This window comes from Geotrypetes seraphini, chromosome 2 (genome assembly GCF_902459505.1).
Source record: "Geotrypetes seraphini chromosome 2, aGeoSer1.1, whole genome shotgun sequence".
NCBI lineage: Eukaryota > Metazoa > Chordata > Amphibia > Gymnophiona > Dermophiidae > Geotrypetes > Geotrypetes seraphini.
In genome coordinates, this window is record NC_047085.1 from 214,328,027 (window position 1) to 214,351,059 (window position 23,033).

Genomic DNA, 23,033 nt, shown 5'->3' on the forward strand with positions numbered 1-23,033 from the left:
TAAATCAGGGCATTTTATAAGCTGACAACCAGAAATATGCACCACTTATAATAGGTACATCAGAGACTATTGATTGACAGGCAGATAGTACCTAAGTGCCATAGCACCTCCTGCAAACGGGCATATGTGTGGGCAGAGTATGGATGAGCCATGGGTGTGTCTCCCAAATATGTGCCTAGTTTATAGAATACTATAAATTGTGTTTCATTTAATTCAGTTAGGTACATCAGCATACATCTGTCACTGACATAGATGTACCAATTAAAATTTACTCCAGGAATCTAAAGATGTCATTATAAAACTGATGCTAAGTCATGGCATTGAAGTGCCTAAATTTAGGCATCGCTATGGGGAAGCACAGGGAGGCAAATCCACCCCTGAAATTTTAGTTGCCCCCCCCTTATGTTTGCCACCCCAGTGACAGGCCATCATGCTGTGTGTGCCGTGGCTGCAGGGCCACTTTTACTAAAGACCTGCATCTCTCCCTGTCACATCTGCCTGCTCTCCTCCCACTCCCAGTCCTCCGTACTTTTCCATCAGTGGTGATTGAGATAGGCAGTGTTCTGCTGGCATTTGGGGCCTCTTCTCAAGCATGCACCAGCAACTCTGATACAACTTTCTTTTTTTTCTGCATAGGTCGTACATGCCCAACAAGCCCCGGTACCAGAAGAAGCCTTCCTGTTTCAATTGCTACTACTAGAGAAGTATGAAGGGCTGGGGTACAGAAAGAGCAAGTGGAAGGGAGAAGGAGAGATTCAGGATGCGCTGGGGTGTGAGAGAGAAAAGAAAAAGATAGATACTAGATTAGAGGAGGGGAAAAGAAGGGAAGAAATGCCAGACTGCTTAGGGGTGGGGACAAGCTGGGAAGAGAGAGATGTAGCAGTGGAGTGACATGAGGATGGGTGGGCAGGGCAGTGCAGAAAGAAGGGAAGGGAGAAAGGAGAAGCCAAAATTGGCTTCCAATGATAGAGAGAAGAGATGCTAGGCAGGGGTAATCATTGGGATAAGAACAGCCACTCAGTGGTGGACACTGAGAAGATAGGGACAGTAGAACACAGAGAGGCAATGCTAGAAAAGGGGGAGATGGGGGACACAGAGTGGAAAGGTGCTGGAAAGGAGGGAGATAGGGATACAGAGAGGGTAGATGATGCAAAAGGGTGGCTGAGGACACAGGCAGGAAAAGCGAGCATGAAGACAATGAGAAGTCCAGAGGCTGGAAATGGAGGTAGATGGGGGCACGGGGGCAGAGGCTGGATAAAAGGACCAATTATTATAATGGGGATCAAAGGTATCAGCACTCTTAATGACTACTATTTGGGTTTTTTGCCATGTGCTGGTGACCTGGTTTGGCCACCGTGAGGATGGGCTATTGGGCTGGATGGACCATTGGTCTGACCCAGTAGGGATGTTCTTATGAAGACAATGTGATGGGACCCGCTGAGGTCTTTTTTCCCCCTCCTTAAACACTTTTATTTTGATATGTCTATATAAAGAAAGAAGAAAAAATATTTTTTTATTTTTGGAAATATATATCTAGGATATCTTGCATTTCAGTTTCTATGTTCTTGTTTGGTTTATATGCAGAATCTGACTTCTTGAAGATTCCAGATTAGTTTTTTGCTTTCATATCTGCGGTGTCTTGTTTCATATTTGTTGAGGGTCTGTGCTTTGTGCTTATGACCAAGATGCGTTATCCTGCTAGAATGTAGAGCTTGTGTAGAGATCTTGTTGCAGTCCATTTATTTGTGTCTCTTTACACTAGATAGAGTATTGGTGTTTTAGGGCCTGGATAATATTTACAGTGCTGCCTTTTCACAAATAGGTTTGTTCTTTTTTAATTCCTAGAAGTTAGTGCTGTTAGGATATGATCAGGTTCTGAGTGTGTCTGTTCACAGTGTTTTGCAGTTGGCCTTACTGAGATTACATCACAACAACCTAAAATTATGTTAATGTAATATCAAATAGGATTTAAGAACATTGTGCAGGATCTGATATTTGTCTTATAGCAGACTTTTGTCTGATCAGGTTTAAATTATGAGATACTGCCTCTTGAGGAGTCTATAAATAGAGTTGAATTGTTTGCATAGGTGTGTATGTGATGTGGAGGGGCATTTTCAATATGATGTCAATTTTGAACATTTTGGAAAAACATCCCAAAATTCAGTAGAGAAAATTACCATTTTCCAAATGGCCAACTATTTTTTTGCCTCCCCCCAATGGTCATTTCCTAGATGTGTTTGTCCTCAGTACATCAATCTTTTTCAGCCATTTTTGAAAATATAAAGGGCCTCTTATCAAGCTGAATAGCATGAGCCAGTGCAGTAAATGCACTGAAGCCCATAGGAATTGAATGGGCTTCGGTGCATTTAATGCAGCTGCTTCGTTCCTTTCATCTAGCTGCCCCCTATGCCTGGAATAAATTACCCGAGTTTGTCTGTCAATCCCCTTCCCTTACTGTGTTTAAAAGCAGACTGAAAACCCACCTTTTTGATATAGCCTTCAATCCATAACCCTACTCCTCTGCCTCCAACCCAGCCAGCCGATTAACCGTTCCCCTTAACTGAATCTTGTTTGTCTGTCTTGCCTGTTTAGATTGTAAGCTCTTTCGATCAGGGACTGTTTTCTTCTTCTTTGTGACTCTGTACAGCGCTGTGTGCGTCTGGTAGCAGTATAGAAATAATTAATAGTAGTAGTAGTAGTAGTAGTTTTAGGTCATACATGTAGGTGGGGTTGTTTTACCATGATTTCATGACCTACTGTGCACACTGCAAGTTGTGTTATGGGTTTTTATATAGTAACGAGCTGCTTTACAAGCATTTGTAGGTTTTGCATATCATTCTAAGTAATTCATAGTGACCTAAATATCACTGCATTAGGACATGACAACCTGCATTAGAGGTCTTTAAGTTGCATTAAGGGGCAATTACCATGACTTAAGTCCCTATTGCAGCTTGGTAATTTTCCCCCTTAGTGTGCTTTAAATGAAAAAGTGCTTGTTAAGATAAGATGAAATCCCACAATATGAAAATATTCATTCCTAGTGATTTATACTAGAGAATGACACGGTGGCGGTTTACCCGCGGCCACCGCATTTTAGCCGCGGGTCACCCGCCGAAAACGGGGAAGAAAACTAGCAGTCGCTGCGGCGACGGGGACAAGGCCATTCACCGCCCGCGGGGCGGTGAATGGTCTTGTCCCCCGCAGTGAGGCATGAAGGATCGCGCGGTCCCCGCAGCTCACACCCGCCCGCCCAATCGATTCCAGTGTCCAGCCAGCTCTCTCCCCTCTCCTCACCCCAGTCCGCAGATCCTCCTCCTCAGCGACCCGCATGCTACCAGAGAGCCGCGCACACCTGCCGCTGCTCAGCCTCGATCTTCTGCTCTGACGCAACCGGAAACAGGAAGTTGCAGCAGAGCAGAAGATCGAACACTGAGCAGCCGCGCGTGTGCGGCTCCCTGGGAAAGCGCGCAGGTTGCCGAAAAAGAAAACCCACAAACCAAGGTGAGGAGAAGGGAGAGAGCCGGCCAAACACCAGGATCGACCGGGCAGGCAGGTAGTGGCCGCGGGGACCGTGCGATCGCTAGTGTTCCCGGCTCAAATTGGAAGGAGGGAGTGAAAGGAAAAAGGCTTATATGGATGCAGCGGGGACGGTGACGGGGCGGTGAATGGGATGGCAGTGGCGGTGACGGGGCGGTGAAAGGGATGGCGGTGACGGTGACGGGGCGGTGAAGGGATCGGCGGTGACGGGGCGGTGCAGAGGATGGTGGGCCGGTGACGGGGCGGTGACGGGGACAGATTTTTTCCCCGTGTCATTCTCTAATTTATACCACATGCATTTTATGTAATTCTGACTTACAAAATTGAATTAGATAAGCTACCAAGTTGTGGTCTATAAATTCTCTATCTGTATAACTCAGATCTTCTTCATACCTTCCTTGCAGTTATGACCCCTTGCTGCGTGCTTCTGTCTGTCACAATCTCAAACATATCCATTTCATTTCCATCCGTGATCCTGTATTCAACTTCTGCATTTTTCCCATTATCTGCATCAGATGCTTTAATGTGTCCAACTGAGGAGCCAATCGGTGACGATTCTGGAATTCCGAGGTGATACGTATCTGTAAAAGATAATCTGCTTAGAAAATGGATCAGTGACTTTCAAGGATCTATAATGCCCTCAACCCCTACTACCACTGTTCCACCTTGAGACCATCATTGAAAAGCTTTTTTATAGTTTATGTCATTTTTGCCCATTCAGAGGAAGGTGTTCATTCTAGAACACAATTCTAAAAATGTATTAATTAAATCTAATAAAAGCTATTGTGTCATAGATCCATGGTGAGGCCCCACCTGGAATACTGTGTGCAATTCTGGAGGCCGCATTATCGCAAGGATGTGCTGAGACTGGAATCGGTGCAAAGAATGGCCACCCGGATGGTCTCGGGACTCAAGGATCTACCATACGAAAAACGGCTTGACAAATTACAGCTATACTCGCTCGAGGAGCGCAGAGAGAGGGGAGACATGATTGAGACGTTCAAGTATCTTACGGGCCGCATCGAGGCGGAGGAAGATATCTTCTTTTTCAAGGGTCCCACGACAACAAGAGGGCATCCGTTGAAAATCAGGGGCGGGAAACTACGAGGTGACACCAGGAAATTCTTTTTCACTGAAAGAGTGGTTGATCGTTGGAATAGTCTTCCACTACAGGTGATTGAGGCCAGCAGCGTGCCTGATTTTAAGGCCAAATGGGATCGGCACATGGGATCTATTCACAGGGCAAAGGTAGGGGAGGGACATTAAGGTGGGCAGACTAGATGGGCCGTGGGCCCTTATCTGCCGTCTATTTCTATGTTTCTATGTTTCTATATCGGTGTATTGATTGAATGATTGATTCTGTAACCTTTAATTTTGTGCCTCGGAATACACAGGTGGGGTTTATCAGCCTGCAGTTTATGGCGTTAAGTGGGAAATATTTTTTCTGGATAAAAATAAAGCTTCTCTATTTCTTAGAACTTAGCTCCCTGTGCTTGTGCAAGCTATTCTGGATTTTTTTTGTCTGAATATGTTGTAACAACTCCAGAAGTCTGGATGACTATAGTGGTACAAGTGGCCGCTAAAAAGTTTTCAGCCCATCCAAGAAGAGAATGATGTGCAGTCATGAAACTTACAAGTTATTACACACTTCTCTTGACACTTTTCGTTTTAGTGAGGCAAATTCTTCTAGTAAATGGGCACAAGTATAGGGAAGCCAAGCCATTGTGACATCACTGCTGAGGTTGACTCTTTAGGTATTGGTGGAATGAGGCATTATGACATCACAATACGAGGGGCCACTGAAAAGTTCTCTGCCCAGCCAAGAAGAGAATGATGTGAAGCCATGAAACTTACAAGTTATTCCACACTTTTCTTGACACTTTACATTTTATTTCATATCATTGAAATAAAAAGTGTCAAGAAAAGTGGCCCTTCATAATTCTATAAATTGGTGCTAAGATTTAAGCGCCCCCAACACTATGTGCATAGCACTAATTCTATTATGGCATTTTGGCACCAAATTGCTGTTATAGATACTAGTGTAAATTGGCTTTGTTGAATCTAATGTTAGGCACTTACAGTTATACCATGTGGCAATGGCAATTGTAATATTTGGCACCTAAGTGTGTCCTGAAGTGCATGCATACTATTCTATGAGTATAAGTTATGAGTTTATCTCAGAGACATGCTTATGATCCATTCATATTCTGCCTATGTTTACGTACCCTTGCACTTATGCACTAATTGATTGTCTTCACCAGTACAATTGTAAGTCCAATAAGACATTTTCACCTTTCACCTTACTACTTGCACTATAATTGTATGACAGGGAAGGCAAAGTCTAAAGAATTTTAACCCAATGCTATTGTTTATCAGACAATAATTTGCATTCGGGGGGGGGGGAAGTGGGGGTAAAACCATTATCAGTCAGAAAAACCTTCCCTCCTTTATTCTTGTACTAGCTGATCACCCATTGTTGCCTGGATATAAATTCCCTTGAGGAACATTCACTTGAGAATTAGCATCCCACAAATTTTCAGTTTTCACTTTCTGTTTAGGCTTCCCCACACCACACCACACCACACCACACTTCACCACATCTGCACTTCTTTATATACTGTTAAATAATTTAGTGACATCATTCCTGAAGCTGGCACCTCTCCTCTCTCTGCCCTCCACCTCCCCACCTCTCCCATTGCTCCCCTCCATGTATGTGCCCCCTTTCCCTTTCCCTTTCCCATATCTCTAGTTGAAGTTGTTTGCGGTGTTGCCCGGATATAAATTCCCTTGGGTTTTGGTTTACATTCACTTGAGGATTAACATCACACAAATTTTCATTTTCTGTTTAGGCTTCACCATACCACACCATACCACAGCTGCACTTCCTTATATACTGTTGACGTAACACTGTTGCTTGTGCAGATCAGTAAGCTGTTTGCAGTGGCATAGCGAGGGTAGGGAGTAGAGAATGACACACCGTCCCTGCAGGAACTCAATTTCACCATCCTGTCTCCGCGAGTTTTGTCATTGTCCCTGCCCCATTCCTGTAAGCTCTGCCTTAACCGCACAAGCCTCAGATGCTTATGATTTTAAAGTGTTTGAGGCTTGCACAGATGAGGACAGAGCTTTCAGGAACGGGGCAGGGACAGAAAAAGAACTTGTGGGGACGGGAAAATTAGTTCCCGCGGGGACAGGGAAAAATTTGTCCCCATGTCATTCTCTAATAGGGAGAGCCCAGGGCAGACTTCCACACATCCCTGTTGCATGCTCCCTCCCCGCTACCAAAACCATGACCCCCCTGACATTCCCTAACACCAAGTGCCCCCTCCTTCTGATCACCCCATCCCCTCCCACAAAATCCTGTGGTCTAATGGGCTGGGTTTTTTTGGGGGGGGATCAACCCCTCCCCACCTTGAGAACCCTCCATCCTCGAAACTGCCTCCTTTTACCACCAGCATGCATTGGGGGGGGGGGGGGGAGAGGCAAAGGTCCTAATTGGCTCTTTTTCCATGGCTGTCAGCTCCTTAACTTTCTTATATACTTCCTCAGTCAGCCTTTTCTCCATTTCTTTGCATTGGACAGTTGGAACACTCTTCTCCAACTGTCCTTACAGTTCCTGCACCCTGCAGATTACTTCTTCCTTCACTCTCGCCTAACTGACTTTTTCCTTCACCAGTATACAATATTCTCCTTTAAGCTGGGCTTCCTTCCAGCATAGCTTTTCCATCTGCAGTTCCAGTCACCTGTACTGCTCATGTGACTGGCTGACATTAACAAAGGTATTCTCCCATTTCTCCTCTGCAACCCGGGTGAGCTCCTTTATCTTTTCCTCTGTAGCAAGCAGCCCTCCTGCCGCTTCTGCAGCATTTCAGTGGAGGATTTCATACTGGTTACCTGCTCCTGAAGCTAGGTAACCTCTTCAGTTTTCTGCTTCAGATAGTTGCTCAACTCTGTGATTTCCTGTCCTCTCTCATATTTTAGATACAAGACTTCCTGGACCTTCAGCTGGGCTCTCAGCCTTGCATTCTGGCACTGTGCTCACTATCTCTCTTTGTCTAGCTGCTCCTCTCTATAGCTTAAGGGGTTTCCAAGGCTTGGAGATCCTTCAGTCTTACCTGCATGCTTGCCCCTGCAGAGTTCCTCCTTAAAGATTTGGCACTCAGTTGCCTTATCTTCTCAGTCTTCTGTTCAAAAGCTCTGCTTTTTATATTTCTATGTTCTGCAACATGCCTTCATACTCGCTCATTTTTCCATTTTGACTTTGCAACTGGTCCTTAACTTCTACCATTTGTCTCTGGAGGGTCTTCTTTTTCTCCCTTAATTGACCCACATACTTAGCAGCTTGCATCAACTCATTTGCCAGCATCTCAATATAGCTGTTGACCTCCTCCAACTTGCTAACTAGATCCTAAGATGGGTCCGAAACCTTTAATGGATGATCTTCAAGGGGTTCTGTTTTTTCTCCTGATTGAGATACCATGGCAGACAACCAATCCAAGTCTTCTGTCACCTCTAGACTATAGTGGTTGACTTCCTTCAACCTCTTTTGCTGCACATTATACAAGCACTTAACCTCTGTTTGTTGTTCATTAACAGGTTCCCTTTTGCTTCTTGTGGATTCTTGGCTTGGGTTGCAACTCACTCCTTTGCCCAGGCATCCATTTGCTTTGCTTCCTGGCCACTTGTTTGGCTTCTGGCTTTCTGCCTTAGTCAGGGCACTTAACCTCCTGAAGCCCATTGACTTTTGGCAAAATCTTGCCCTACTGTCACTTTGCTTGCTCCCTCTTGGAGACTCCTATCGTCTGGCCAAGCTTACAGCAAAAATTGTATTCAACCAGCTGTCTCCCTTCCTCGAAAAAATGAATGCACTACATCCTAACCAAAAAGGGTTTAGGCCCCACCACTCAACGGAAATGCCTTTGTTTGGCCTCGTTATCGCTATCAAATACTTTCTTGACCAAAGGAAGTCAGTTCTACTAGTATCTCTAGATTTAACAGCGGCATTTGACATCTTTTTACTAAAGAGACTTCAATCATTGGGAATCTCAGGGATGGCACTAGATTGGTTTAAATCTTATTTCACGGAACGTACTTATTAGGTGAATCTTCAGGATTCAGTTTCTGAGCCTTACATCCAAGAATTTGGAGTTCCTCAGGGTTCTGTACTTTCGCCCATGTTGTTCAACCTTTTTCTGGCCCCACAATTGACTATAGCCCAATCAATTGGCTTTACAATCTTCACTTACACAGACAATATTCAACTTCTTCACCCTATCCAAACACAGAACATCATTGAGCTTCAGGAAATCAATCAAAAACTTGACATAATCCATGACTGGCTTGCAGAAAACATACTCTCTCTAAATATTGACAAGACTAAAGTCTTCTTATTACCAGCAAGAAATAACAAATCTCTGAAGATCCCTATTTGTATCATATTAACCCCAATTAAATTTGACACAACCATAAAGCTTTTAGGTGTTATCCTAGATGAAAAACTTTCCTTTGACAAACAGATCAGCTCAGTAGTTTGCAAGTGCTTCTTCAAGCTTAAAATGATCTGTATCTTACATTCTCTTCTAGATACCAAATCCCTTACAATTCTTATTCATTCGTTAGTGATCTCTCATTTAGATTACTGTAACTCACTCTACCATGGCATCACACAAAAGGAAATCAGAAGGCTTCAAATCATACAAAACACGGTGATTAAAATCATTTCAAGGCCAAAATATTTGATCACATGACACCCCTCCTAAGAAGCACATTGGTTGCCAGTAGCTCAGCGGATCACATTTAAAACATTGTTTCTCATGTTTAAGGTACATTCTGATCACTTTCCAGCTTTCATTGATAGATTATTAACACTAAATACCATAACCTCAAGGATACTTCAATCGACCCAACAGTTTCTTCTCACAATTCCCCCTATGTGCCAAATAGTTTACGACACCACCTGTAATACCATCTTTTCAGTTGTAGCACCATCACTGTGGAATTCCCTCCCTATCAATTTAAGACAAGAGCACTGTGCCTCCAAGTTTAAATCAGGCCTAAAATCCTTTTTATTTTCAAGATTCTTTCAATGTCTGAAGAACTCCAGGTGATAAAGGCCAGCAGCGTGACGGATTTTAAGAAAAAAATGGGATACTCTTGTGGGATCTTTAAGGGAGTAAATTCAGGGGGGGGATACTTGGAATGGGCAGACTTGGTGGGCTATAGCCCTTTTCTGCCGCTGTTTCTATGTAACTTCTTCAGCCTTAGAATTTCCCTCACTAGCTTTCACGTTTCTCTTCTTCTCTCACCTTCTTCCTCACATTTTACCCACCCTCTTGCTTTATCCCCTTCCCTAATCTTTTGTTTGATATGATGTATCCTCATTCTGTTTTCCCTTTTGTGTCCAGTGACATCCTTTAATGTTTTAATCAGTGTACATCCTTTGATTCTGTTTTTTAGTATTTTAAAACTTTTGTACAAAAGTTTTTCTTTTATGTAAACCGCTTAGGATTTTGTAGGCGGTATATCAAATGCAATAAACTTGAAACTTGGTGTGTCCTTGGCAACCCCAGGTGATTCTTTGCCATTCACTCCTCATTGCTGTTTCATGGCGCTCTCTTTGGCCTCTTCCTGGTCCTTAACTGTGCCCATTCCCAAGGCTGGTAGCCCTCTGAATTCATAGGACATTGCTGCAAGGTTAGCCAGGTGTCTTGCCATTCCTGGTCCCACACTTTCATCCTGCAGTCTCACTTTTTCATTTCACAAACTGGTCTCCCACAAGTATATTCTGAAATGCTGACTTTTGAACAGTTACTCCACTACAGGACCTCCAACTTCTCCAGTTGCAGCGGCAACAGCTTCTATTTTCTCCATAGCTTGGAGTCTAACTCCTTCTCTAGCCTGCTGTGAATTAAAGAGCTGGCTTTGTTTCAGGACACCTATAATAGCTCCTACTCCATTCTGTAGTCTGTACCAACTTTCCTTGACTGCTTTGATTTCAGCAGTAAAATTTCACTTTCACATAGAAGGCGATTCCCCCCCCCCTCCTTATTTTAAACCAACTTCTTTGGCAGCTACACTGAGCTACAATCACTGTGCTTGATTAGAGAAGGCTCTCTAGCATGTCATTTCCTCACTCTCACTCCATGCATTTGCTCACATGCTGTATTTGCTCACCAGGTGCATTCAGCAGCTTGATCAAGCTTCAAGCTTGTCAGAACCCTGCCACATTTGTTGCTCTCTCCCTGAATCCACAATCTACTCTCATTACTCTTCCCATTAGGAACAGTCTTCAGGATTTCACTTTTCCATGGAAGCAGTCTTTGTTTCAGAATAGCTTCTCTGAAAATCACACACAGGTGCACATAATTAAGGAAGCCTTCTGTTTGCAGCTTATTCTGAAGCTTCCACACTCTTCCACTGTTCCACACTCTTCCACTGTTCCATTGTTCCACTGCCCTTCCAATAGGAACAGTTAGCATAACAACATAAGAATTGCCATACTGGGACAGACTGAAGGTCCATCAAGCCCAGTATCCTGTTTCCAACAGTGGCCAACCTAGGTCCCAAGTACCCAGCTAGATACCAAGTAGTAAAACATATTTTATGCTGCTTATCCTAGGAATAAGCAGTGGATTTCTCCAAGCCATCTCAATAATGGCCTATGGACTTCTCTTTTAGGAAACTATCCAAACTTTTTTTAAACCCTGTGAAACTAAGTGATTTCATCACATTCTCCAGCAATGAATTCCAAAGTTTAATTACACATTGTATGAAGAAGTATTTTCTCTGGTTTGTTTTAAATCTACTACTTAGTAGCTTCATCGCATGTCCTCTAATCCTAGTATTTTTAGAAAGAGTGAATATGTGATTCACATCTACCCTTTCCACTCCACTCAGTATTTTATAGACCTCTATCATATCAACCATGAGCTGCCTCTTCTCCAAGCCTTTCTTCATAGGGAAGTCGTCCCAAACCTTTTATCTTTTTATTTGCCCTTCTCCTTTTCTAATTCTGCTATACCTTTTCTGAGATAGGGTGACCAAAACTGCACACAGTATTCGAGGTGCGGTTGTACCATAGAGCAATACAAGGGCATTATAACATTTTCATTTTTGTTTTCCATTTATTTCCTGATAATTCCTAACATTCTATTTGCTTTCTTAGCCGCCACCGCACACTGAGCTGAGGGTTTCAAGGTATCATCAACAATGACACCTAAATCATTTCCCTGAGCAGTGACACCTAACTCAGAACCTACAACTTTGTGTTATCAGCAAATTTAGTTATCTCACTAGTTATTCCCATCTCTAGATCATTGATAAATATGTTCAAAAGCAGTGGTCCTAGCACAGACCCCTGGGGAATCCCGCTATTTACACTTCTTCATTGAGAATAAGGACCATTTAAACTCACTCTCTGTTACTTTCTGTCTTTCAACCAGAAACATGATGGCAGGTAAAGGCCAAATGGCCCAACCAGTCTGCCCATCTGCAGTAACCATTATCTCTTCATCTCTCTAAGAGATCCCATGTGCCTATCCCAGGCTTTCTTGAAGTCAGACACAGCCTCTGTCTCCACCACTGTTCCACGCATCTACCACCCTTTCTGTAAAAAAGTATTTCCTTAGATTACTCCTGAGCCTATCATCTCTTAACTTTATCCTATGTCCTCTCATTCCAGAGCTTCCTTTCAAATGAGACTCGACTCACACATATTTATGTCATGTACGTATTTAAATGTCTATCATATCTCCCCTCTCCTGCCTTTCCTCTAAAGTATACATATTGAGATCTTTAAGTCTGTCCCCATATGCCTCATGATGAAGACCATGCACCATTTTAGTAGCCTTCCTCTGGGCCGACTCCATCTTTTTTATATCTTTTTTGAAGGTGCGGTCTCCAGAATTGTACACAATATTCTAAATGAAGTTTCACCAGACTCTTATACAAGGACATCCATACCTCCTTTTTCTACTGGCCATACCTCTCCCTATGCACCCTAGTATCCTTCTAGCTTTCGCTATCACCATAGAAACATGATGAATCATAAATCTAACTTTTGCTGTTCCTACTCATCCTTACCCACCCCATCTTCATTTCCTTTCATGTAGTGCATTCTCTCCCTGCCCCATGTAGAATCTCTCTCTTGCCCCCCACTCTTCTATATAGGTTTCCCTCTCTTTTCCACCTACCAAGTTCCTTGCAATGTTTTATTTTTCCCTTCTCATTCTACCTCCCTCCCTCTCCAGGTTTCCTACCCCATGTCTCTCTGGTGGGTTGCCATATAGCCAAAAGGAGGAATTGCACTTAATAGCACATTAGTTCCTTTTACTGTGAGTATATACAATCAATCTTCTGTTATGAACTGGATCTCAGCCTGTATTGGATCTTCTTTATAGTGCCTTTTGCTTCTTGTAAAAGTAATTTAGCATTTCAGGGAAGCATATTACAGTGGATATATCTCTATCTATCCCTCTTGTATTTAGAGACAAACAAAAAACTCAGGTGAATGAGAAGCAATTATAGAATTAACTTCTCTAAAGCACTTTATACCACATCCATTAAAATAACTCCTAATAAAGTAGACTGAGACATTGAAAGACTAGAAGTTAGACAAGCATTTAGCAACAGTTCTGTTCAGCTGATTAGAAGTTAATATAGTGTGTGGGCACAACATTTTGGTTTCGTTTTATTCACTTTTGACTTTTTTTTTCTATTTTTATTTAATTAGTTTTCATTTTATTTAATAATTTATAGGTTTCTTCCTGGAATCCAGAAAAAGGACCTGCTCAAAGCAATGTGTAATTGAATAAGATAAAACCAATGACTACAGCCTGTATAGAGGGCTATTTACTAGCAGCTAGCATTCTACAGGGCATATGATAGATACCACATGATAATGGTGTTTGTACATGCTGTAGTACACCAAAGTACTACCCCCAAAAATGAACTATAAAGGGCACAACATATTTTTAAAAACACAAAAAAACTAAATAAGAAAATCCAAAGGGTGGAGAATGGGATTTCTTCATAGGTTATTTTATTTTCCATTCCCCTGCAGAGTAAGGGAAAGATAAAAAGAAAATTGAAACATATGGGGTAGCTGTAGCAAAAGGCGTGTTCCAAAGCAAACTTTTTTTTTTCTGGATTTATCAGTGAAAATGTTGCATTTTTGTGATTTAGAATTATTCAATGAGCAATAATAGACCACAATTACTATACTACCATATAGGTGACACTTACAACCATAAAGATTATTGGGGTGGTAGGCAGGTGGGTACTGAAGGTTTTGGGAGAGTTTTGGTGGGCTCACCATATATTATAAGGGGGTTCTGGTAAGGTGAACACCTGGTACCCTTTATGTGAGGTTTACAACAGTGCCTCCTAAGGTGCTCCACTGCTCTGCTGGTGTGTCTGTGTGGCCAGTGTAGTATAAATTGTGGCCCCACCTACATTCAAATTGCTTGGTTTTGGATGTTTTAACTTTTCTTTTTGAAAACAGTTGAAAAGCATGGACGTCCTAAGGGCCAAGAAGTCTAGATAGCCAATTTTAGGGGGGAGGGGGGGAGATAGATGTCTTGTGGTGTGAAAAATGGACATTTTCATTTCCCGATTTTTGGATGCATTCCTCAAGACGTCCAAATCAGTCTTAGATGGTCTCTACATAAGTTTTGTTTGTTTGTTTTGTTACTGGGTAATAAGTGTTCTTTCTTAATTATCTATGTCAGCAAACTATAGAAAATGGCTATCATTCCCCTCAAACTTTGCTTTAGTGACAGGACATTGATATTTTGAAATTTACCTTTTTTTCAGAACACTCCAGATTGATTCCAAGCTGAATAAACTTAGGGACTCTTTTACTAAGGTGCAAACATCCGGCAGTTGCATTTTTCTATGTATGCATCCAATATCAAGACAAGAAGGAAAAAGTCTTCCATAGAAGCATCTGCTAAGAAGTGTGATGCTTACAAGGCATACAAGTATTTTGGCATGCTTGTTGGAGATCAAGTCAAACCATGGGCACCTCACTTCACATGCAAGCACTGCCAAGAAACTGAAAGGTAAGACCATTTTGTTTCTCACTAGGATGGCAGAATTTTCTGCTATAAAATTTCTTAGAATGTTTAATTTTTCATTTACTTTCATTGTTTCTTCCAATGTACTTTTTATCCAAATACCTAAATATTTTCCAAAGAAAAGGGAACGTGCCAAATAATCCTTTTGGGCAATGTACATTTAATGGAAGTACCTCTGATATACTCCAATTTATTCTGTACCCTGAAAATTTCCCAAATCTGTCAATCAGATCTAGCAAATGTGGAATGGTAGATTCAGGATTCTTCAAATGAAGCAAAATATCATCTGCATACACAGAGATTATGTTTTCACGACCTGCATAAGGAATGCCCTGTATTCCCTTTGCCTGTTGAATAGCCAATAACAAGGGTTCCAGAAAAATATCAAACATCAAAGGAGATAATGGACACCCTTGCCTAACTCCCCTCTCCAGACAAAAACTTTCTGAAAAAGTATTATTAATATATTATCTAGTAGAAGGGGAACTATATATGGTGGGCAGGTTGCCAGGGCCACTGAGCTCAGCAGCCCCTTTTCGAAACCTGTTTTGACTTGGTCTAAGTCAAAATGTGTAAGTTCCGACTAGATAACCTGTTAAAGGTTTTGGTTATACTTGCTGTATGACTAAGTCTAGGTCGGTTGGTCGGTCACTGCTATCGCTGCTGCTGCCGTTGGAGGCCTGAAGGAATGTCACATCTAATGGTGATGGTGGTGGGGGTGTCAGTTGGGTCTGGAGGTGCTGCACAGGGGGATAGGAGAGAGGGATATAAAGCTACTGCACATGGGGGGGGGGAGAGAGGAAGAATTGTTGCACATGGGCTGGAGAAGAGGAAGGGAGATGCAACAAAGAGGTAGAAAGGGGTGAGAGAGAAAAATCCTGCATATGGTGGAGGAGAGGGAGACATGCATGGAGGAAAGAGAAGGAGACATATTGGACATAGGGTGGAGGACAGGGAAAGATGGTGCATGAGGAGAGAGAAAGAAATTTTGCACATGATAAGAACATAAGAATAGCCTTACTGGGTCAGACCAATGGTCGTCCATCAAGCCCAGTAGCCCATTTTCATGGTGGCCAATCCAGGTCACTAGTACCTGGCCAAAACTCAAGAAGTAGCTACCTATACTAATACAGGGCAAGCAGTAGCTTCCCCCATGTCTTTCTCAATAACAGACTATGAATTTTTTCTCCAGGAACTTGTCCAAACCTTTCTTAAAACCAGGTACGCTATCCGCTCTTACCACATCCTCTGGCAATGCATTCCAGAGTTTAACTATTCTTTGAGTGAAAAAAAATTCCTCCTATTGGTTTTAAAAGTATGAGGATGTGATAGGACAGAGTACGGTATTGAGGTTCAAGAAGGGATTGGATAATTTCCTAAAGGAAAAGGGGATAGAAGGGTATAGATAGAGGATTAATATACAGGTCCTGGACCTGATGGGCCGCCGCGTGAGCGGATTGCTGGGCATGATGGACTTCTGGTCTGACCCAGCAGAGGCATTGCTTATGTTCTTATTATTTCCCTATAACTTAATTGAGTGTCACCTAGTCTTTGTCATTTTTGACGGAGTGTAAAATCGATCCACTTGTAACTGTTCTACTACGCTCACGATTTTGTAGACTTCAATCATATCTCCCCTTCAGCCGTCTCTTTTCTAAGCTGAAGAGCCCTAACCATTTTAGCCTTTCCTCATACAAGAGGAATTCCATCCCCTTTACCATCTTGGCCGCTCTTCTTTGAACCTTTTCTAGTGCCACTATATCTTTCTTGAGATAAGGAGTCCAGAATTGAATGCAATACTCCAGATGAAGTCGCACCATGGAGCGATACATGGGCATTATAACATTCTTAGTCTTGTTAATATCCTTTTTAAAGTAATTTCTATGATCCTGTTTGCTTTTTTGGCCGCTGCCGCACATTGGGCGAAAGGTTTTAGCGTATTGTCTATAATGATAATCCAGATCCTTTTCTTGAGCGCTAATCCCCAAGGTGGACTCTAGCATCCGGTAACTGTGGTTCAAGTTATTCTTCCCAATATGCATCACTTTGCATTTGTCCACATTAAATTTCATCTGCCATATGGATGCCCAGTCTTCCAATTTCCTAAGGTCTGCTTGCAATTTTTCACAATCCACATGCTTTTTAACAACTTTGAACAGTTTAGTGTCATCTGCAAATTTAATCACCTCACTCATCATTTCAGTTTCTAGATCATGTGTAAATAAGTTAAATAGCACCGGTCCCAGTACCGCCCCTGCGGCACTCCACTGTTAACTCTCCTCCATTGAGAAATATGACCTTCTGTTTTCTATCCGATAACCAATTCCTAATCCACAACTGGACTTTGCCATCTATCCCATGACACTTTAATTTTCTCAGGAGCCTCTCGTGAGGAACTTTATCAAAAGCTTTTTGAAAATCTAGATACACTATATCAACCGGCTCACCTTTATCCACATGTTTATTCACACCTTCAAAGAAGTCAAGCAAATTGGAGGGGAGGAAGGGAAAGATGATGCATGGAGGGGAATAGAGATGTTTGACACAAGGCACAAGGCAGGAAAAGAGAGAGAGAGAGATGGTAGACAGTGGGAAAGAAACAGAAATGTTGGATATGGCAATAGAAGGGAAGGTACAGATGGTGAGCATGGAGAAAGAATAAAAGTCAAATGGGCAGGCAACCCTGGCGAGTGCGTTAACAGAAGACAAACAGAAATCAGAGTCTGGGATCAACATGGTTTGAATAATAGCGAACAGACAACAAAAGGTAGAAAAAAATATTTCCTATTTTGTGATTACAGTTCGTCCGATTTGAAATGTGTATCCTGCCATAGCTGGTGTTAAACAGCAAGCATGACCTAACAGAGAGAAGAAAAGCTTTTTTGTGTTTATTTGGTTTACACCACAGCACCGGCATGGGGTTGGAGAGATTGTAACCCTATGTAATGTTATAATGCAACACTGTGAATGTTAAACTGTAATCCATTCTGAGCTCTCTGGGGAGGACAGGCTATATAAATAAATAAATAAAATTACTAGAAATATATATATTTTTTATATTGGGAGGAGGGGTTAAAAAAATGATCATCCCCTGTTGTCACTTACTCTAGGTACGCCACTGGGTCCTTTTACTAAGCTGCATTAGAAAGTGGCCAGTTTTCTATTTTTCCTATTAATGGCCACACTCTAATGTCAATAGCGCTCGGCCATTAAAAACAATTACCACGTGAGCACTTACTGCCACTCATTATGTAGGCAGTAAGGGCTCACCCGATAATCCTGTGCTAATCAGTAAGCACACAGTATTGTAGAACCACTCTCTTCCTCCAAACACGCCTCATCGACCAAAAAAATAATAAATATTTTTTAGTGTGCAGGTAAAGTGCGCCAAGTTGGAACTTACCACAGGATGCCTGAGCATTAGAGATTGGCATGGGGACAAATTTTTTCCCTGGCCCCGCAGGAACTTAATTTCCACGCCCCCGTCCCCGCGAGTTTTATTGATGTCCCTGCCCCATTTCTGCCCTAACCGCACAAGCCTCAAACACTTATGATTTTAAAGTGTCTGAAGCTTGTGCAGATGGGGACAGAGCTTTCAGGAATGAAGCAGGGACAGGAAAAGAACTCGCCAGGATGGGAAATTGAGTTCCTGCTGGGACAGGGACAAATTTGTCCCTATGTCATTCTCTACTGAGCATGTCCCCAGTAAGCATTTTTAAGCAGTGATAAATGCACACTAGCGCTTAGCTTAGTAAAAGGACTTCAAATTACTCTAAATGCTGGACATGAACAGTCTTACATCGGACACTAGATATACGTAATATAAAAAGCAGGTATTCCTATTCCCACGTGTCCTAAAAGAGAGGGTGATAGCTGCATTCTGTGGATTGTCCTGACGCTGTCCCTCTAAGATCAATACTGAGATGAATGGGATAATTCCTCGAGTACCTTGTGAAAAGTGCAAAAGTAAGAAGCAGATCCCAGAATATGGGTGTGCATTCAGTTTGCATGTGTGATTTAATTGAATCAAAATCTGGCATCTTAATGAGCAATTTATTGGTGCTAGCTGATGCCTTCGTCGGTGTCTGTTTATAACACTGGGCGTGATTCTATAAACTGCGCCTAAACATTAGGTGCCGAGGAACGTGGTGGCTTACGCCTGTCAATCTTAAGTCAGGCGCCATTTATAGAATTGCACCTAGCGGTTTCTAAAGTGCACTTAAGGCACCAGAAGGCCAGTGCTTTCTTGGCTTAAATACTGACGCCTAGGACCACTTTAGATATGTACCGTATTTTCACGCATATAACGCACACGTTATACACGATTTTACAAACCGTGCATAACCATGTGCGTTATAGGCGTGAGCGCGTTTTACAACTTTTTTTTTACATAGTTCCCCCCGACGTCCGATTCACCCCCCCCCCCCCCGCAGGAAGAGGAAGCAACGCAGACGCAAGGCTCACAGAAGGGCCGGGACCACCGGAAGAGGAAGCAGCAGACGCAGGGCTCACAGAAGGGCCGGGACCGCCGGCAGAGGAAGCAGCAGGACAACGGTAGGAGCTTCTCCATGATGGGAGGGGGTGGGGAGGCTGTGGGGGTACGAGCGGTCCTTCGGGGTGCGAGTGCGAGCGGTCCTTTGGGGTGGGGGTGCGAGCGGTCCTGCGGGGGGGGTGTGAATCGGACATCGGGGGGGGGGGGCAACAGGCTTTCAGGGTGGGGACAGGACTTCAAGGGGGAGAGGAGAGTCGGGGCGGGCGAAAGGAAAGTCGGGGTGGCCAGAGGAGAGTCGGGGCGGGCGAAAGGAGAGTCGGGCGGAGACGGGAGAGTCGGGACAGCATGCGCGGTATACGGGTGTGCGCGGTATATAAAAATTTCTTTACATAAATTTGTGTTCCCCGCGCGCTATACCCGTGTGCGCGTTTTACACGGGTGCGCGGTATATGAGTGAAAATATGGTACATGCAAAACGCCCACAGTCTTCCCACAATTTGCCCCGAATCACACTTACTTTTGATAGGTACCTTGGACTAGGTGCCTACCTGAAAGCAATAGGCACCTACCGAGTTAAACACCTATCACCCAATGAATTTTCATTTATGCCAATTATAAAGTGCTAATTGCTTGTTATCGGCTCTGATTAAGTTTTTAAAATAATTAAGTTAAATGCCTACATTGACTAGGCGAACTGATTAGGTGCCTAACTTTAGGCATCTTTTATAGAATCAGGGCCTTAATCTTTTGAATGACTGCACTTTATTTTGTCCTAATAGTGCATTTATTGTGAATGTCAAACTCCCCACATTCTCAAAGGCTGCACTTTCAGAGCATCATTAGTAAATATGCATATGATATATTTGCGCACAGTACAGTACAGTACAGTACAGTACAGTACAGTATATTTGAGACAAAGTACAAAAATATAAATGGGAGGGGGATAATCTAAAAATGGGGCCCTCTGCTAAAATAGCACAAATAATCAGAGGGAAGGCTTCCGGGTCAGCGGGCTGCATGCACGAACCACCGATCGCATCCTTGCAAGACCAGGGGACTACGTGCTGGAGCCGCTGCTGGCGGCTTTGACAACATGGCTGGGAGGAGGGAGCTGGCAAGAGGAGGTAAATGTGGGAGGCCCAAATTTGGGATGCAGAATGAAGGAGGACGACGAGGGGTGCATTGGGACATGGAGTGAAGAGGTGGGTCGCGTTGGGACAGGAAGGGAGGAAGAAGGAGTGTTAGCACAGGAAGGGATAGGCAGTACACCGGTTCATAAGTATGAGTTTAACGTAAGTCGAACATTCTTAAACCGGGGTCTGCCTGTATTATTATTCTTCTTCATGTTATACATTAACCAGTTAGCACATCTATATTACCACACACTAACAGGTTAGTACTTGGATAATGCAGGAACCCTTGGAGCCTACAAAATATGCTAATGACAACATTAATATGTGGCCATTAATGCTAAAACTGGAAAATCAGCCATTTTATGTCTGTGGAAAAATGGCTTCAGAAATTGAGAAAAGGTCTACAGAAGGACATGCTAAGGTTACTTTTTGCTGAAGTTTAGTAAAAAGATAATACGAAAAAAACTCCCACACACCAAGAAAGAAATTCCATCATCAATGAAATGTACTTGCTTCATGACTGTTTGTTTGTTTTTTAAATTACCTCCAAAGTCTACAATGTCTGAAAGTTTATGTAAATTCATAAATAATAATCTTCTCATTATTTGAAAAAGGGATAGGCCAACATGTCTTCACATATAAGAAATCTGCATGTCAATAGGTCTAGTTATCCTTTTTCATCATCTTTGGAACAAAATTTCCAGTGAAAGTTTGCCACCTGCTCAATTGAGAAGGAGGCCACTAATTCACGAGAAATCCAGTGGGTTAGTATATCAGCCTCTTTGAGTTTTATTTCCAATTGAAAATAAAATTTATAGCTATTTGCTGTGATATACTAACATAAATTAGCAATTGCACTCATGTTATAAGAAAAATATTTGCAATTAAACTACTGTGATTTGCCACGTCTATATGTATTATTTTATGAAATATTACAGCACATAGGGTATGGTACTTGATAAATAAACTTTGATTTAAATTTTTTATGATATAACTTAATTAGCAACTGAGCAGAGACACAAAAAGAAAAATGAATTAAAATGGGGAAATAATTAGCTATTAAAAATGACCTGCTATGCAGCACAATCAGATCCATTAATCATTAAAGCTTTAATGTAGAAACTATATTACAAATATTTTAAGATTAATTTTGTGACAAAGGGAAAGAAAAACCATATTTTTACAAAATTTATCATCAAATTGTCATTCTCCCATTGGCCAGATGTACCATTTACTACTGAGTTTGCTTTAATGATTAGAATATCAATTTCTACTATTACAGACATCATTTTTAGGGTGATAAAGCACCATGACCATGTGTTCTAGTGGTGGTATCAGTTCAATTGCTAGTGCAGAGACTGCAGCTCATGCCAGCTGATGATAACTGAGAATCTATGCCAGTAGCATCTCCTGGCTCCTGAATCTCAATGACTGTTTTGCTTGTTTTCTGCATTTCTGAGACACTGTGATAGTGTGTCATTTCAATAGAGTGGGTGTATAAAGAGAAGAGAGGGCCCAGGACAGAGTCTTGAGGTACATTGATAGACAGTAAGATGGCAGCAGAGGAGGATCCACCATAACATACATTGAAAAGAGAGGAGAGAAAGAGGAAGATATTCTTTTTCCAAGAGGACATTCTCTTTCTGAGAGGAGGAAAGTAGAAGATATATATCTCTGGGTAAATATACATTATTTTGCTCTGAGCTTTGATAGGTTTGGGGAGAAAAGCTAAATGGTAGGTTCCCTTTTATAGACAGTTTATATCTTAAAAGAGCAAACTTTACTTAGCTAGTCTCCATAGAATAATAGCCTTTTTTATAATTCTGCAGTTTGGTAAGCTTGAAACTTCTGCTAGAGATAGTCTCTGGCAGGTAGAACAGGGTCTGGCTTAGTTTTCATTGAAAAAAAAAATAAAAATAAAGGCACATTTAAGAACTAGTTAATAATAGAGTATACAACCCTTTCCAATAGTTTTAAAAGGGAAATGTTTTACCAGAAGTAAAACCTAAATTGAAACAGTTAAAAGATTTAAAGTTAGGAGCAGTGCTCAATCTTTCTGTTTAAAACAAACAGAAAGTCAGTTTCTGTCTTGCCATAAGAAACAGAAAGCAGTGCTTCGATCTGAATTATGTGTTAATTAGGTTCTGTGAACAGGGATGAATAGCTGTAAAGCTCACTAGGGTAATCTGATTACTGTGTTAGCTTCAAAAGGTCTATTTATAGCAGTCCCCTAAAAATTATATTTATATAAAGAGAGGAAAAGTCCAAGGTTGCATTCTTTTTGAGAGGAGAGAAAGAAGGAAGAGGACATTATCGTTCTGAGAGGAGAAAAGTAGAAGACATATCTCTGGGTAAGTATAACATTTTGCTCTGAGCTTTTATAGGCTTGGGGAGAAAAGCTAAATTGTAGGTTTCCTTCTAAAGACAGTTTAGATCTCAAAAGAGCAAACTTTAGTCTCCATAGAATAATAGCCTTTTATAGTTCAACAGTTTAGTAAGCTTGAACATTCTGCTAGAAATAGTCACTAGTAGGAAGAACAGGGTCTGACTTAGTCTCCATTCCCTCCCTTCCACCCTCCCTCCATTCCCTTCCTCCTGCCCTCCCCTCTCCCACATACCCCTGGCTCATTTCTTTACTTATAGTCTTAATTTATAATCAGTTATTCTAATTAGGACATTACCTGCTAAGAATCAAACACTAAATAAGCATATAATATAATCCTAAGGCTCTCTATACTAGTCTAGTATATTCCTAGTAACTTAATAAAGTTTAATTAATTAATCAGCTCAATAATA

The 23,033-nt window shown here is 42.0% G+C and overlaps 1 protein-coding gene across 6 annotated transcripts in view; it reads right to left on the reverse strand.

Annotated features, from left to right (window-relative positions):
* CDH10 (cadherin 10) overlaps nucleotides 1-23,033 on the reverse strand; it is a 518,016-nt gene that overhangs the window by 88,925 nt on the left and 406,058 nt on the right. For 3 of the 6 annotated variants that reach the window (XM_033934920.1, XM_033934922.1, XM_033934921.1), the window contains one exon: nucleotides 3,931-4,118. In XM_033934920.1, coding sequence (XP_033790811.1) covers nucleotides 3,931-4,118 — 188 coding nt within the window. Of the gene's footprint in view, nucleotides 1-3,930; nucleotides 4,119-7,652; nucleotides 7,672-9,412; nucleotides 9,432-10,710; nucleotides 10,844-23,033 lie in introns of those variants that run through there. The other 3 variants (XM_033934924.1, XM_033934926.1, XM_033934925.1) reach the window with 3 other exon arrangements.